Source organism: Polypterus senegalus, chromosome 10 (assembly GCF_016835505.1).
Source record: "Polypterus senegalus isolate Bchr_013 chromosome 10, ASM1683550v1, whole genome shotgun sequence".
NCBI lineage: Eukaryota > Metazoa > Chordata > Cladistia > Polypteriformes > Polypteridae > Polypterus > Polypterus senegalus.
The window spans coordinates 39,040,166-39,057,719 of NC_053163.1; the positions used below are offsets into that span (position 1 = coordinate 39,040,166).

Here is a 17,554-nt window from a genome sequence, read left to right on the forward strand (position 1 = left end):
TGATATAAATACTCCGAGTGGTGCAGTGAGAGAAATATGGAAAAAGATGATCCGCTGTGGCAACTCCTAACAGGAGGCTGAAAGAAGAAGAAGAAGAGAAACAACACTAAAGCAGTTATGGCATTTGGAATACTATGGCTGTTCCCTGGACCATTATATTGTTACGAGTTAATTACAATCAGATGCATTACACTAATAAACAATATGCGGTTAGTTTCTGTGTATTTATAAAGCCGCGTCATGAAAATAATGAGTAATCACACAAGAACAGTAGCACTGCTTTGACACTGGGTGCCGCCAGTTTGCAAAACCGAGCGGAGAACTTGCATACGACAAGACATGAGGTACCGTGGAAAAGTGCGTGGCTTTACGCCAAGTGTAGGTTTTATACATCGCGATTTGAACGTGGAAAAGTTCTTACGCAACATTTCTGTGCGTACGCACCGTTTATACATGAGGCCCCAGGACTCTTCCTAAAGCTGGCTGGCCATCTAAACTGAGCGATCGGGGGAGAAGAGCCTTAGTCAGGGAGGTGACCAAGAACCCGATGGTCACTGTCAGAGCTCCAGAAGTCCTCTGTGGAGAAAGGAGAACCTTCCAGAAGGACAACCATCTCTGCAGCAATCCACCAATCAGTCCTGTATTGTAGAATGGCCAGACGGAAGCCACTCCTTAGTAAAAGGCACATGGCAGCCCGCCTGGAGTTTGCCAAAAGGCACCTGAAGAACTCTGACCATGAGAAACAAAATTCTCTGGTCTGATGAGACAAAGATTGAACTCTTTGGTGTGAATGCCAGGCGTCAGTCACGTTTGGAGGAAACCAGGCACCGCTCATCACCAGGCCAATACCATCCCTACAGTGAAGCATGGTGGTGGCAGCATCACGCTGTGGGGATGTTTTTCAGTGGCAGGAACTGGGAGACTAGTCAGGATAAAGGGAAAGATGACTGCAGCAATGTACAGAGACATCCTGGATGAAAACCTGCTCCAGAGCGCTCTTGACCTCAGACTGGGGCGACGGTTCATCTTTCAGCAGGACAACGACCCTAAGCACACAGCCAAGATATCAAAGGAGTGGCTTCAGGACAACTCTGTGAATGTCCTTGAGTGGCCCAGCCAGAGTCCAGACTTGAATCCTATTGAACATCTCTGGAGAGATCTTAAAATGGCTGTGCACCGATGCTTGCCATCCAACCTGATGGAGCTTGAGAGGTCTGCAAAGAGTAATGGGCGACAATGGCCAAGGATAGGTGTGCAAAGCTTGTGAAACCATATTCAAAAAGACTTGAGGCTGTAATTGCTGCCAAAAGTGCATCGACAAAGTATTGAGCAAAGGCTGTGAATACTTATGTACATGTGATTTCTCAGTTTTTTTATTTTTAATAAATTTGCAAAAATCTCATATAAACTTTTTTCATGTTGTCATTATGGGGTGTTGTGTGTAAAATTCTGAGGAAAAAAATGAATTTAATCCATTTTGGAATAAGGCTGTAACATAACAAAATGTGGAAAAAGTGATGCGCTGTGAATATTTTCTGGATGCACTGTGTGTGTATGTATGTGTATATATATATATATTTATATTTCAGTTAGTCTTTCCAGCTACTTCAATAGTTTCATTTAGTTTTTCAATTTGGGTTTTGACAGTTATTTTATTTCAGTTTATGAAAAGGTTTTTTTAATAATTAGTTTCAGTTTTCTTTAAGTATAATAACCTTGCTGCAGATCCTTCTCAGGAAATTCCGCCTGGCCCCAATGACAGCACTTCCGGTTCCGGCCCAGAAGACAGCACCTCCGGTTCCGGCCCAGAAGACAGCACCTCATCTGCTTCTCCTTAAAAAACACAATTTTCTACCTATGCATCAGTTCTGTTTTGAACTCCATGAAACCAGTTGCTTTACTGTGTTGCAACCACTTACAATATATGGGCCAGCTACCTCAAACCTTTTTGTGGCTCCTTCGTGTTCTTGTTGTGACAGTTGTGTAGTTGGCAGGATATTTCTCTCCCAGATGTCACAAGAGCAGGACCAGAAACATGGCGAGGAAGGACCAGATAACCAGGTGAGAGAGTACCGGACCTGAGTTGCCAAGAGGGCCAGGTGTGTCACGGTTCGGAAAGACCAGGTGCAAGCCCCATTCCTGAGGGTTATAACTTTACCATATAAATCCCAAAGGAAGTGTGCAGGAAAGACCAACGGACTTGGGCTGGTCGAGACAGGGTAGACCCAAGGGATTTCTAATAGCCTCTCGGAGGAGAGTGTCACCCTCCCCACCAAGGCAGAACCCTTGGCTAAATGTGGGGGTGGTCCCAGGCCAGCAGGTGAAAATAATAAAACAGCGAAAATTTGACCCAGAGCAGCCAAACCACACACAGGCTTTTTCAATATTGCCCAAGGCAGGGTGCTGGCCAAGACCAGAAAAAAACAATGCCCGCCAAATAGTGGAGCAGGTTGCCTGCTACCTCTTTATTCACAGCCTTCCTGAACATCTCGCCCAGCCGGTCTGACAAGAATACTATTCCAACATGCTGAAGCTTATGGAGCTTGTCAAGACAATTAGGGCGGCCTCGCAATCTGAGAGGACAAAACCGTTCTTTAGTCAAACCTGGACGGAACAATTCCCAACCTACTGGCATACTTGTCACAACCTAGAGTGAGCACCCAAGTCCCTGGTTCATCTGGTTCCTTGCAGCTATATATATTTTATTTAACACACACACACACAGTTGTGCTCATAAGTTTACATACCCTGGCAGAATTTTGTAACTTGAAATATTGACCACTGTTTGGAAAGAAACCATGCAGAAAGCTTTCCTTTTAATTAGAAAGTGCGGTCAGGCAGAGCAATTAATTCTCACATAATTGTGTGTGCCCTTTTAAAATCAAAATGATAACTGAAATTACCCAAACTGGCCTGATTAAATGTTTGCATACCCTTGAAAGTTGGGGCTGATAATACACACACAAGTTCAAATTAAGGGTAATTAAGGGAGCATTCACACCTCTAACTTCTTTGATTGTAATCAGTGTCTGTGTATACATAGTCGATTTAAATTCATGTAGAGCTGCACTGACTTTGCTAGACAGTGAGCCATGGGGAAAGCAAAAGAACTGTCAAAAGGAGCTGTAAGAAAACGCTGATTTGTATAAATCAGGAAAAGGATATAAAAAGATATCCAAAGATCTGAAAATGACTGTCAGTAGTGAGGCTATCGCTGTATTTTTTAATCAAAAAATTAATGATATTAGAAATAACATAATATATCCCTCCAACACTAAGGATCCTCCTAAACCCCAGCATTCTGTTATAAACAAATTAAACTCTTTCACTAGGATAGATTTACCTGATTTACAAAAAATAATATCTCAATTAAAATCCTCCACCTGCATCCTTGATCCAATACCAACAATTTTTTCAAAGAAGTATCGGTGCTAATTGATAATATTCTTGACATAGTAAATTCGTCATTAGATACTGGGGTCTTTCCAGACTGTCTTAAGACTGCTGTAGTTAAACCCCTTCTTAAGAAACATAATCTTGACCCCTCGGCTCTTGAAAATTTTAGACCCATCTCTAACCTGCCTTTCTTAAGTAAAGTTCTAGAGAAGGCAGTCATTATGCAGTTAAATGACCACCTCAATAAACATGCTATTCTTGATAAATTTCAGTCGGGTTTTAGAACAAATCACAGCACAGAAACTGCACTCGTTAAAGTAGTAAATGACTTGAGAGTAAATGCAGACAGAGGCCATTTATCTGTTCTCATCCTCTTAGATCTGAGTGCTGCATTTGACACCATTGATCACAACATTCTTAGAAATCGCCTTAGTCAATGGGTGGGCCTCTGGCAGGTCTTAAATTGGTTTGAATCCTACCTGACAGGGAGAAAATTTTTGTTAGTTGTGGTAATTACAACTCAAGACACATGATATCCATATGGTGTTCCACAAGGCTCTATCCTGGGTCCGCTGTTATTCTCAATCTACATGCTTCCGTTAGGTCAGATTATCTCAGAGCACAATGTGAGCTACCACAGCTATGCTGATGACACACAGCTGTACTTATCAATAGCACCTGATGACCCCAATTCTATTGATTCACTAACACAATGTCTGACTTGTATCTCAGAATGGATGAATAGTAACTTTCTCAAGTTAAATAAAGAGAAAACTGAAATCTTAGTGATTAGCAATAATGGATACAATGAGGCTATTAGAAATAAACTGGATACATTAGGATTAAAAGTCAAGACGGAGGTAAAAAGCTTAGGGTGATTGTTGACTGTAATCTGAATTTTAAATCGCATATTAATCAGATCACTAGGACAGCATTTTTCACTTAAGAAACATAAGTAAAGTTAGACCTCTTATATCACTGAAAGATGCTGAGAAATTAGTTCACGCGCTTGTTTTCAGTCGACTAGATTACTGTAACGCACTCCTCTCAGGACTACCCAAAAAGACATAAATCGCTTGCAACTAGTGCAGAATGCAGCTGCTAGAATCCTAACTAGGAAAAGAAAATCGAACACATTACTCCAGTTTTGATGTCACTACACTGGTTACCTGTGTCATTCAGAATTGACTTTAAAATTCTGCTTATGGTTTATAAAGCCTTAAATAATCTCCCCATCTTATATATCGGAATGTCTGACACCTTATATTCCAAATCGTAACCTCAGATCCTCAAATGAGTGTCTCCTTAGAATTCCAAGAACAAAACTTAAAAGAAGTGGTGAGGCGACCTTCTGCTGCTATGCACCTAAAATCTGGAATAGCCTGCCAATAGGAATTCGCCAGGCTGATACAGTAGAGCACTTTAAAACACTGCTGAAAACATATTACTTTAACATGGCCTTTCTAGAACTTCAATTTAATTTAATTTAACTTAATCCTGATACTCTGTATGTTCAATTTCCTTATAATAACTACTCATGGTGGCTCTAAAATCCATACTGACCCCTACTCTCTCTTCTGTTTCTTTTTCCGTTTCTTTGTGGTGGTGGCCAGCTCCACCTCCACCTACTCAAAGCTTCATGATGCTCCAACAATGATGGATGGATTAAAGGCAGAAGTCTACGTGACCATCATCATCATCAAGCCCTTCCGTGAGAACCCTAAATCCAAAGAGGACTGTTTCATTTATGTTAGGTAGAATGCCCAGAGGGGACTGGGCGGTCTCATGGTCTGGAATCCCTACAGATTTTATTTTTTCTCCAGCCGCCTGGAGTTTTTTGTTTTTCTGTCCCCTGGCCATTGAACCTTACTCGTATTCGATGTTAATTAATGTTGATTTATTTTGTTTTCTTATTGTCTTTTATTTTTCTATTCTTTATTATGTAAAGCACTTTGAGCTATTGTTTGTATGAAAATGTGCTATATAAATAAATGTTGTTGTTGTTTAAAAACAAGTGGCTTTCTCGTTAGCACCCTGTAACAAAGATGCAAATAGTGAAGAACCAGGGAAACAGTTGTCGTATGCAGTCTATCCAATACTCAGGGACTGTTCCCAGTACCTCCTTCATAGTTAGCAGGTTTTTTTGGTGAACTATACCAATAGTTCCTTCTTGCAAGATCATTCAATTTTTGTAGACAGCATGCTCTAGCCAGATTAACTGTGTCATACTCTTTTGATTTTAAATATGATTAATTTAAAAAGTACTCCAAGTGATATTCAGTGCCTTGGATATTTTCTTCTCTCCATCTGAACTTGTGCTATTCAATAACATTTTCATAAAATTGCTTGGAATGTTCCTTTGTCTTCAATGTTTTTGTTAGGATATGATACTGACTCACCACAAGCTGGACATTCAAGATACAGATGTATTTATTATACAATCAATCAAAACCCCTTGACCAAAGACAGATTATCTAGATTTAACAAATTATGGGACTTTTAAAACAATTTTCCTGCACTAGTAATTATTCAAATGTGTCATATTAAAGAGAGCGAACAGGGCTCGCAAAATCGCTAGCCCGACGTCCCGGGGCTATTGTGTCTTCCAGTCGGGCTACCAAAATCTATCTCAGCCCTGTCAGTCTGGCTATCATAGGAAGGAAAAATATATGTCAATGCTTTTGCATTCTTTCACACATGTAGCTGGGTAATTATGTCATTTTCGGGCATCGATGAGCCACTGTCAATATGTGAAATATTGAAATTGCGTTTGAATTCAGGCTTGTTTTTCACTTTCACTTTGCGATTGCGCAAACTGTATAGAGAGCAGCAGTACTGATTGGTCAGTGACGGATTAATTGCACACCAATTCCTCTGAAATCGTCTTATCACTCATTAGCTTACTATTCAAACGTGACAAGTAAAATCTTCCGCAGCAAGCTTAAACATGTGATAAAGGTTGATTGTGCAGTGAATTAAAAAAAAAAAATCACTGACCGTTGTGTGTGCGTGTGTAAAAGTAGATGGATTTACGCAGGTATTTTAGTTCTGCTAAGCCAAATAAGATAGGTCAGGATTAAGAAGGGACAGCCAAAGAAAAGCCTACCACAAAGCAGAAGAGTTATGACAAATCAGACTATGAGGCAAAAAGAAAGCGCAGCTTTTTGGTTTCATGGACAAAATAATTTCTGTGGATGGAATATGACAAGCTAAATAACAATGTTCTGCCGGGTGTGTCGTGAGTTTCCCTCGATATCTGACTTGACAAGCGCCTTTGTTACTGGGACCCCATCAGAACCCATGAGAAATCTCTGCATCACAAGAAATGCATTGGTGCTCAGTCTGCAGGATCTTTCCCAGAACAAACACCAATTGCAAAAAACATACTAAAAATAAGGGCGGCAAGGTGGCGCAGTGGTAGCGCTGCTGCCTCGCAGTGGAGTTTGCATGTTCTCCCCGTGTCTGCGTGGGTTTCCTCCGGGCGCTCCAGTTTCCTCCCACAGTCCAAAGACATGCAGGTTAGGTGGATTGGCGATTCTAAATTGGCCCTGGTGTGTGTTTGTGTGTGTCCTGTGGTGGGTTGGCACCCTGCCCAGGATTGGTTCCTGCCTTGTGCCCGGTGTTGGCTGGGGCTCCAGCAGACCCCCGTGACCCTGTGTTTGGATTCAGCGGGTTGGAAAATGGATGGATGGATACTAAAAATAAACCAAGCACAACAAGAAGTCCTGAAAAAGCTGCTTAGAACAGCGTACTATGTTGCAAAGAGTGAACAACTATTGGCAAAATTTAGCAGTCTTTGCAAACTTCAAAAAGCAAATGGCCTAGATCTTGGTTCCACTTACCTCAATCACCATGCTTGCAGAGAGTTTATTGGAGCAATAACACAAACTTCAAGAGACCAGATCAAAAAGGAAATTCAAGAAAGCAGGTTCTTATCCATTCTTGCAGATGGCAGTACAGACACTGGTATAATAGAACAGGAGTTGCTTCATGTCAGGTATGTGAGAGATAATGGTGACATATCCACATACATGATCAAATGTCAGCCAGTCAATAATGCAAATGTTGCAGGTATTTTAGAGGCTATTGATGAAGCAGTGAACACAATGGGTATCAGAGAAGACACATGGAAAAAGAAAGTAGTGTGTGCAAATTTTGATGGTGCTACAGTGATGATGGGTGAGAAAACAAGAGTAGCTGGGAGACTGAAAGAGAGGATACCCCACATCATAATAATCCACAGTGTGGCACACAAATTAGAGCTAGCCGTGCTGGATAGCGTGAAAGGCTGTGAGTACCTGGTGAAATTTGAAGATACACTGAAAACCATCTTTAAGATGTACTACTATTCCCCAAAGAAGTGAAGAGAACTGACAGAAATAAGTGAACTGCTAAATGAGAAACTGTCAAATTTCAGTGGCCTGAAGAGCACACGGTGGCTTCCAAGCCGGCTGAGATGTCTGAAGGCTGTGGAAAAAAAATTACACTCCCACTATTGTTAATATGGAGAACATGGTAGGAGGAAGTGATGTCAAGTCCGAGGATGCAGCCAAGGCTAAGGGGGTGGTGCAGGAAATGAAGACTGAGAAATTTGTTTGCTTCCTGCATTTCATGTTGGACTACAGTACCATCTTATCCAAGTGCTGTACTGATTTTCAGCATGATGACCTAAACATCACACGAACAAATCAGTTAGTTGAGAGCACCATATCACACTTATTTAGCCTAAAAACAAAACCAGGAGAATACCAGAAAACTTTGGACACAAAGTTCACAGCGAACGAGGATGGTAGAATTTGCTACTGTGGAACTCAGCTCACAAAAAGTCAGCGACCTGCTAGTAGAGGTGAGGGCACAGACAAAGACACCTTTGGTGCAGAGATTCAGAAGATTATTGACAGCACAGTCAAGTACATGGACAAAAGATTTAAAAATCTGCGTGAAAAGCCTCTCTCGTTTCAAGGTTTTTGACCCTTCCACTCTTCCCTACCCCAGAGAAGAGCTGGCAAATTATGGGGATGAAGAGGTGGATTATCTTGTCACACATTTTGCCAGTTTGCTAGATGAGGAAGAGAAAGAGAAAATTCCACAAGAATGGATGGATCTAAAAATGTGGCTTGCAGAACACCGGGGTAGCAAGGTAGATTGCTTGTACAGGGATCTCCTCTCTGAGAATCCAGAACACCTCTCTCATATCTTGTTGCTGGTGAAATTAATGCTGACACTTAGCCCATCAACAGCCATCTGTGAGAGAGGATTTTCTTGCATGAAGCGAGTGAAGACAACACATCGTACCTCTCTACACCCTGATAAACTGAATGACTGCATGCAACTCTCCATTAATGGGGAAACAGTTGAATCTTTTTGCCCTGACAAGTCAATTTGTTTCTGGAAAAGGTTCAAGACACCTGGATCATAAAACCCCGACAAGAACAAAGAGTAGTGAAATGGCGGCCAATGCACAGGAAGAGAAAACTGATAAAGAAGTTGCTATGCCCTCAACGTCGAGTGGCATTTTCTCATCCGTGACTTCAGTGGAAATTTCAGATTCAGTATCTGACACAGACTGATTCATGTTCTACACAGTTCTTACAAGTTCATAGAAATTTCTGTTCAATTAGAACCAAATATTTGAGTTTTTATACAGTTGTTGTAATTTTTGTTTTAACAATTTTTTGATTGATGTTTTGTTTCCTTTACAATATCCATCCATCCATTTTCCAATCCGCTGAATCCGAAATCAGGGTCACTGGGGTCTGCTGGACCCAATCCCAGCCAGGAACCAATCCCGGGCAGGGTGCCAACCTACCGCAGGACACACACCAACACACCCACACACTAGGGCCAATTTAGAATCGCCAATCCACCTAACCGGCATGTCTTTGAACTGTGAGAGGAAACCGGAGTGCCTGGAGGAAACCCACGCAGACACGGGGAGAACATGCAAACTCCACACAGGGAGGATCCGGGAAGTGAACCTGGGTCTCCTAACTGCAAGGCAGCAGTGCTACCACTGCGCCACTGTGCTGCCCTCTTTACAATATTATAGATTAAAAATAATATCTTTTTTATTCGGGCTACTTAAATTTATTTTGGGCTACCAAAAACTGAAGAGTGCCTGCCCGAAGGGCTACCAGGGATTTTGAGATTTTGTAAGCCCTGGTGAATATTTATTGAATAAATTTTGCGTTTTATATTTCTAATTGATAACGTTTGAGCAGTTTTAGAAAAAAGAAAGAATAATAGTAGTGTCCATATTTGCAAAGCTGATAGAGACCTGTCCTTGCATGATCAAAGCTATATGGCAATATACTGACTTGAACGAGGTGAATAAACGAGGCAATTAATTATTTTGTGTACTACACTGCCAATCAGTTTAGACCACTTTGCAGAGGTGTGATTTCACTTTCAATTCAAAGAGTCATTTTCTGTTGATCAGTGTAAAAAAAAGCTCAGTATTTCAATGTTGTGTAACAATAACGATAAAATGTGAAAAATTCCAAGATGATGAATATTTTTTGTAGGAACTGATGGTGACGTAGTGGTATAAATTAATTTAAAATCTTGTTACAGCCTAATACTGCAGCTCCAGTTACTTAAGAGCAGAGAAGGCAGAAATAGACTATTTTGAGGATAAAGCAGCAACACGTCGGCATTAAGTGCCACTTTCTGTTGTCCACTGTCACACGCTTTAGTATTACAGAGACTAAGAAAATCTCTAACTGCTGAGTGGGGCTTCTGCTTACACAGTTTCAGTAAAAGCCTCTGCCTTCTTTCTAGGATCCTCTCAAGGTCTGTGAAAAAATGTGTTCCTGCTGGATATGAGCATTTACACCACCTAGCCCCACCTTAGCTTACAAGGTGCTTGTAGACAGCAGGCTGAGGCAATACTTTCTTAAAAATCCAGCGCAAGTTGTCATTTGATTTATAACTCCAAAATGTGACCCCACATAATTGATTGTCAGGCCTTGAGGGTCCAAAGGATTTATTAAAGCGGTCTTAAAACTTCTGGGACCAAACCTCCCCCCCCCCACCACCTTTTTGGATGATCTTGCAAGTAACAGTTATAATGACGCACCTGTTGGAGTAGTCACTGTACACTCTGTATATGGTAACTGATTAAGTCCTTCTTCAACAACAAGTCGAATCTGTAAAAACAAAACAAACAAAATAAACAAAAAGTTAGAAACCAGGATTTGAGATTCATTTTTGAAACTGAGCAGATTCTACCCTTAATTTTACAAATGGGGGAGGGGGGGGTGTTTACACATATCCTTGGAGGGAGGAAATGTGTTGCTAGAAAAGACAAAAACGCACAGTTTAAAAAAAAAAAAGTCACTAGTTGGATATTTACAGTAACAGATACACATTTGATAAAGTTATCACCCAGTCCTTTAAATTATTTTATTACAACGATTTTAACTTATTTAAAATTTTCATTTAAAGATTTCCACAAATATTTAGCCAAAAAGACAAAATTTACAAAAAAATAAGAAAAATTTCAGAGAATACAGAATAAAATATGCTGAGAAAAAACTCTTTTTTTTCCATCCATAATGTACTGTTTTTCCTGTCAACATAAAAACAACTGAGCAGTCAACTTAAGGCTGCATGTGTGAATGCTATTTAAGACATTTCACAAAATATATTTAGTTAAAATATCCTTAGCTTAGGTGACACAGTACTGCAGACAGACTACTCAGTTAAAAGATTTTTTTTTATTATTTTCGGAGTACTCCAGTTTTCCTCCAATATTTTCATGTTTGATTAAATAGTCCCAGTTTGAGTATGGGTGTTTACATGAGTGGACCCTGTGATGAACTGGTACCTAGTCCAGGCCATTTTCAAGCATAGTGCCCAACAGTAATGCCAGGGTAGGCTCTCACTTCCTATTTTTTGAACTGGAGTAAACAGGTTTAAGAATGACTGAATTAATTTGTTTACCAGTGAAAATGCTGCACTTGTTTTGAGATTACTATGAATTGGTGGCAAAACCAAAGGAGATTTATAAAATATCATAAAAGAATGTAAAGGTGAATTATGGAATAATAGGACAAAGTATCCAACAAAGTTCTCATCTTTATTATGAAAGTCCTTCTTTTGCAAGTTAGAGATGTGGACCTCTTGAAAGTTATTCTTAAGCACTGTTTCTTTGTGGCACTAATTTTCCTCGATTCAAATTTTAAGACAGTCCACCACAGACATTTTAAGGAAATGCCAATTATGATTGTCTGCAAGTTTAGTCACTATGAACGCAGCTATGAATTGGTAGCTGTCAGTTTGCCAAATAAAAAGGAGTGAAATTGCCTTCAATTTAATAGAGTTTAGTTGGGTTCTTAGGCACCAGAGTCTTTGACTTTTGCAGCACACGTGTGCAACTCCACTGAACAGTTGATTGCTGAATTCCACAGGTGCACACTTTGTCAGTGGCAACTGTAACATGCAGTGACATCTTATGCATGCGAGTTTAACAAAAACACAAAAATTCATTATTTTCTGTGCTTAAGTAACAAATAAAGCACAATTATAAAATACTGATAAAAAGGACACTGATTATTCTTACAACAAGAAAGTCGAATTGGTTACCAAATAAATACAGTACTACATAAGAAATTAAAAATGACCAAAAGAAAATTGTTTACAGAGTTTAAAATGCTGAAAACAACCAGTCACCTTTATAATAAGCAGATCAATTCACTGAACAATCAGGTGTCACCATCGAATTTCTGAACAAGTCCAGGCCAACTGTGTTTCTTGCCCTCCATAATTAAGAACAATAATGATAATCATTACATTTATATAGTGCTTTTTCTCACTACTCAAAGCACTACCAAACGGAGAGGCCAGGGATGTGAACCTATGATCCCTTTACAGTAGGCCTACCACTGCACCATCTGTGTATTCACCTGTTGTGGAGATATACCACAGGCACCCAACCTGTCTTATATGGGCCAGTGAATTCAGTTTTCTCCTGACTTTAGCCCTGCAACAGCTCAAGCCAGGACGGCAATGGCCCCAGTCATAAAACCTCAGAACATAAGATCTTTATTGACCCAAGGCATGCTTCAGAACCCATTGACAACTATCAAGTTAGTGGGATTTTTCCTTTTTTAATGGATGCGATTTCTTTTTTTTTTTCCCCCTCAGTCGAGACAGTTTTTTTTTCCTCTGTGGAGACCTTATTACTATTGATTTGCTTTTTGTTTGTACTTGTATTATTGGTGATTGGGGATGGGTGGAGGATGAAATTACACTCTTTGTTTTAGCTTTTCTCCACTGGGATAACCTATAGCCAAAAATACTTGGAGTGAGTTCAGGTGATCCTGGCAAATTCCGCTATGTGCCAATTGAATTGGGTTTTAGGAAGATAGCCCTGTGTTGCATTTATTCACCAATATCATTAAAGTCTGCATTCATTAAGCCTATAACTGGAAAGATCCTGAATCTAAAAGGTTTTGATATAATTGTCAGTTTGCATCCAAATGCATTTTTCTCAATGAATTCCTTGGTCAACTCAATCACTGGGTAAATTTGCCTCCAATTTGAACTTTTTAACAAGCTTATTGGTTATTAAAACCCTCTGCTAAAATTGTGATTGTTTTCATCCAGGCACCTTTTAAACACAAGATTAGATTATAAAGCTTCTCTTTATCTTAACACATCTTATGTCAAAAGTTTATAGATCTCATTAATTAAAATAAAAAAAAAATCATTGATCTTGAATCTCACCTGTTATTTTTGAGGGGAAACTCATCCTTGTGTGGCTAGTCAGGAGAATGAGTTTTTGATGTCAAGCATACTCTTAAATTAAACTCTTTACTGCAGCAGAAAGCATAATTTGAGATTTGTCACACTAAGGCTTGACATTATGAATCTAAAACTAAGCCAAGAAAGTTACTGGCATTGAGAATATGGAACTCTGAGGGCAGTACAACTATTTCTTTGCTCTATTATATAAAAAATCTTTTGATGTGACATTTTAGGAGACGAGACATTTTAGAAAAGATTTTTTCAAGTCCCCATAAGATGAGAATATTGCCATGAGATTCTTTAAAAAGTCACACCCTCCTATCAGCCATTTTCAAACAAGACCACGGTACTCTCACCTCTCAGTCTTGTGAATGCTTTTGTCAGACACACTTCCTGCACTCTCCACTTTTATAAATTTTTATGTTTTCCTCACTTTAAGTTCCCAATTAAAGAAGACGTATTCAGTCCAAATCTTATTGAAGAATTTCATCACGAAGGGTTATCAACAGAAAAAATGATTATATGGGCAATCCCAACACCTAGAAACGAGGAAGTTAAATGAATTTACGGCAAAATGGTTAAATGTGTATCAATAGACTACTGTATGCTGAAACAGTTGGTGGTGACTGCGCGGAAGATGAAAACAACAACTTAAAAACATCACAAAGAATATCTGCAACTGTTAACACTGACTGGTCTTCCACTGCACGAATTATTGTAGAAAGGATTATTCCAAGAAAGAATGTAGTAAATCTTCCGCAGATAACATTAGACAACAAAGGAGATCTTGATATGCCATTTGTATTAAAACATGAACAGCTTCCTGTTAGAATAACTTTTGCAAACACAATTAACAAATCTCAGAGCCAAACATTTGAGAAAGTCATTTTATTTAATAGAGATAAAGAAATGAAATTTAATCACAGGCAGTTATACGCCACGTTGATGCAAATGTAACACTTTAAATGAAAATTAAAAGCTGTTTAAATTACACATCTGGATCCCCATACGTGAGCGGCAAAACCGCAAAGAGGTTAGCATGTAGCGCGGGCCAGGAGGTTGGCGAGCAAAGCCCCCTAATCTAATAAAAATAAATCAGAAACTGTATTTAACAACACCTTGAAAATAAATGATTGTTTTCTGGAGTTTTACTCTGAATTGTTTACTGAAAAAGTAAAGTCATCTCTACCAGAAATCAATTCCTTTTTCAGATAAATTGGAACTTCCCCTTCTTTCAGCTAATGATGCTGCTACACTGAATTCCCCCAATTACATAATCAGAATTTAAGGAGACTCCAGATTCTTTAAATCCTGGAAAATTGCCAGTGCCTGATGGGTTGCCCCCACAGATCCTTTCTACTTTCTGGAGTCAGCTAGCACACCCTTGCAGGTAGATGAACGGTGCTATTTTTTCCTCCAATCTGGACCCATCAATTAATTCAGCATTGATTACCCTTACTTTTTAAAGCAGGACAAAGAAACAATCACACTTCTCTAACTATCACCCCAATTTCCCTGGAATTCAGGTGAAAAGTGGTTAGCAAAGCTCCTTGAAAAGTTTGAAGAGGATTATTTATAAATTAATGTATCTTGATCAGACTGGTTTCATTCATACCTGTCAGGAAATTCAGTAGATAACACACATCGCCTTTTACATATTATAGATGTAGTTCCCACACTTTAGAAACCTGATGCTTTGCTAGTTCCTGATGTGGAGAAGGCTTTTGACCACATGAACTGGGACTTTCTATGGAAAGTATTACAAACAGCCCTTTTGAATTCAGAAGGGTGCTAGACAGGAATGCCCATTATTTTCCTTACTTTTGAACATCTCACTTGAGACCCTTCGTATTGCTGTTTGTAGTCTTATGTTGATCACAGCTATTGTGGATCATGACTCATATCATAAAATTTATTTTGGTCTCTTAGTAAGGGCCCTACTTATCTGCCTCATGTCCTTTACTTAGTTCATGTAAAACCCTGCCTGGCTATAAAATTAACTGGGCAAGTCAGTTTTTCATCATATGTCCCTTTGGCTAACTCATTGAAATATTTGCACATTGAAATTTCGCCTTTTCTGCAGGACATTACAGCATCCAGTTACCACAGTATTTTTAAGAGTGTCACAAATTCCTTTATGCATGGCCCTTTCTTCCACGGTTTTTATTCCAGATTTTCATTTATTAAAATGAATATACAGTAGTTCCTTCTTTTCACTTTATAACTGCCATGCTGCTTCTCTCTCTCTCCCAAAAAAATACTGGTCAGAAGTTAGATCTCTTGTCTGCCTTTTTGTGGAACAGCAGGAGTGCTGCTAATTAAACACTTCACTTTTTTTCTTTTTTTTTTTTTTGTTCTTTATTTCGCCTGATACAATTTCTTGTACTAGGAATTTGTTCGTTTTTGCATACCCCCTTGGGGTCAGAGCACAGGGTCAGCCATTGTAGAGCTCCCCTGGAACAATTGCAGATTAAGGGCCTTGCTCAAGGGCCCAGCAGAGTAGGATCTCTTTTGGCAGCGACAGGGATTGGAACCGGCAACCTTCCGGATACCAGCGCAGATCCTTAGCCTCAGAGCCACCACTCCACCCCTAACTTACTTACTTCGATTTGTAATAAGTCCGACAGCAAGGTGTCTCTGCCAGACCTACAGTCATTTCATTACAGGTTTACCCATCAACCAATATGAAGCTAATTAAATCTATCATCCTTGTTCTTCATTGAGCCCAACATGGTCTCCCATCTCAACATGCCTTTCCTGCTCTGAAGTTGCATCTCCCTATTTTAAGTCCCTTAGTTTACATTTTCTGCAGATTTGGCAGAAAGTGTAGAAATATCTTGGCACAACTCCAATTCGGCAGAGCCACATCTCCACTTTTTCAGAATCCAGCCTTTTGTACTGGTTAGGATACTAGGTGACATTTATAATGACCATAGAGACAGAACATTTCAAATACTCAGGTTGAGGTTCTTGAGGATCTTCAAATGAAATGAAATATTTAAGATAAATGGGGTTCCAATATCCTCTGCACTCCCTTCCCATTCTCTTTATACATTTTCCTGCTTATTACCTCCAAACTTTAAGCCAGTATCATCATCCCTATATGCAAGTCTGAGTAAGGCATCTGTTAGACCTCTATTCTTATTTTCATTTTTGCAGCCTAACTGCCTTTCTTCTCCCCATCTCATAGAAAGCTATCCTTAACTATATATCAGCAACATCTAAAAACGTATCTTAACAGCAGATTTAAATTTGTACATCGCCTGTATACTGCCCTTCATAAACTTTATGCTATGCATTTGCCTGCTGATACCAACTGTTAATTATGTATATTAAACATCCCTATTACTTTTCTCCATGTGTTTTTGGGACTTCCCTCCAGTTTCTGTATTTTGGATGAATGCTTCCAACTGCCAAATTAAGATTTTCTCAGGTAATAATCCCCTTTTGCCCCAAATATGTAATTTACATGACTTCTCCTCTTACCTTGACTCTATCCAGTGGATGTTATTCTGTCGAGGTACTCTCTCTTTTAAATTAATCTTAACCTCTCTCTGGGAATCTCAACACTAGATAGTCTTGTTGACTCAGCCCTTCATTCAGCATTAGATAAAACAGCTCATTTAAAACATAAGGAGGTTTCCTTTAAACATTCAGCTCCTTGGTATAACCCACAATTGCGATCTATGAAAGCAGCTGGTTGACGCCTTGAGAGAATGTCACGCAAGTCTGGCCTCAGCGTGTAGATCCAGGCTTTCTCTGACCACCTAGAAGCTTACAGAGAAGCACTAACTGCTGCCAAGAACATCCACTATGGCAGAATAATAGAAAGTGGCCACGATCACCCAAGGGTTTTGTTCTCTGTAGTTAATAAACTACATGAACCCGCATCTGGCCCAACTACCTCTTCTACTGAAGTCTGTGAGGAATTCCTCCAGTTTTTCCGTAACAAAATTAAAGATCTAAATAATTCAACTAACATAAATACATCATCTGTTTATATCTATCCCTGTTTTCCCACTCCATCCAGCTCCTTCTCTAAGTTCTCACCAGTCACATCTGTGTTTGTTAATAACCTGCTTTGTAAAAATGAGGCCGACTACTTGTGTACTGGACCCCATCCCCAGCACAATACTTAAATCCTGCCTTCATGCCATAATCCCGACTGTTACAACAATAATAAACATCCTTCGACACTGGGTTTGTACCACTCACTTTTAAATGTTGCTTATGTAACTCCAATGTTAAAAAGTCTGGTCTTGCTGCTGACAATCTTAACAATTTCCAGCCTATTTCCCACTTACTTTCCTGTCAAAAGTTCTTGAGCGTGTTGTAGCTTCCCAACTCACCAATTACTTAACCTCTAATAACGTGATGAAACCCTTTCAGTCTGGTTTCAGGGCGCGGC

The 17,554-nt window shown here is 39.5% G+C and overlaps 1 protein-coding gene across 1 annotated transcript in view; it reads right to left on the reverse strand.

The window, feature by feature from the left end:
* The window catches only part of uprt (uracil phosphoribosyltransferase (FUR1) homolog (S. cerevisiae)), a 60,022-nt gene that overhangs the window by 28,637 nt on the left and 13,831 nt on the right, over nt 1-17,554 (reverse strand). The window contains exon 3 of the mRNA XM_039765748.1: nt 10,475-10,544. Coding sequence (XP_039621682.1) covers nt 10,475-10,544 — 70 coding nt within the window. The remainder of the gene's footprint in view (nt 1-10,474; nt 10,545-17,554) is intronic.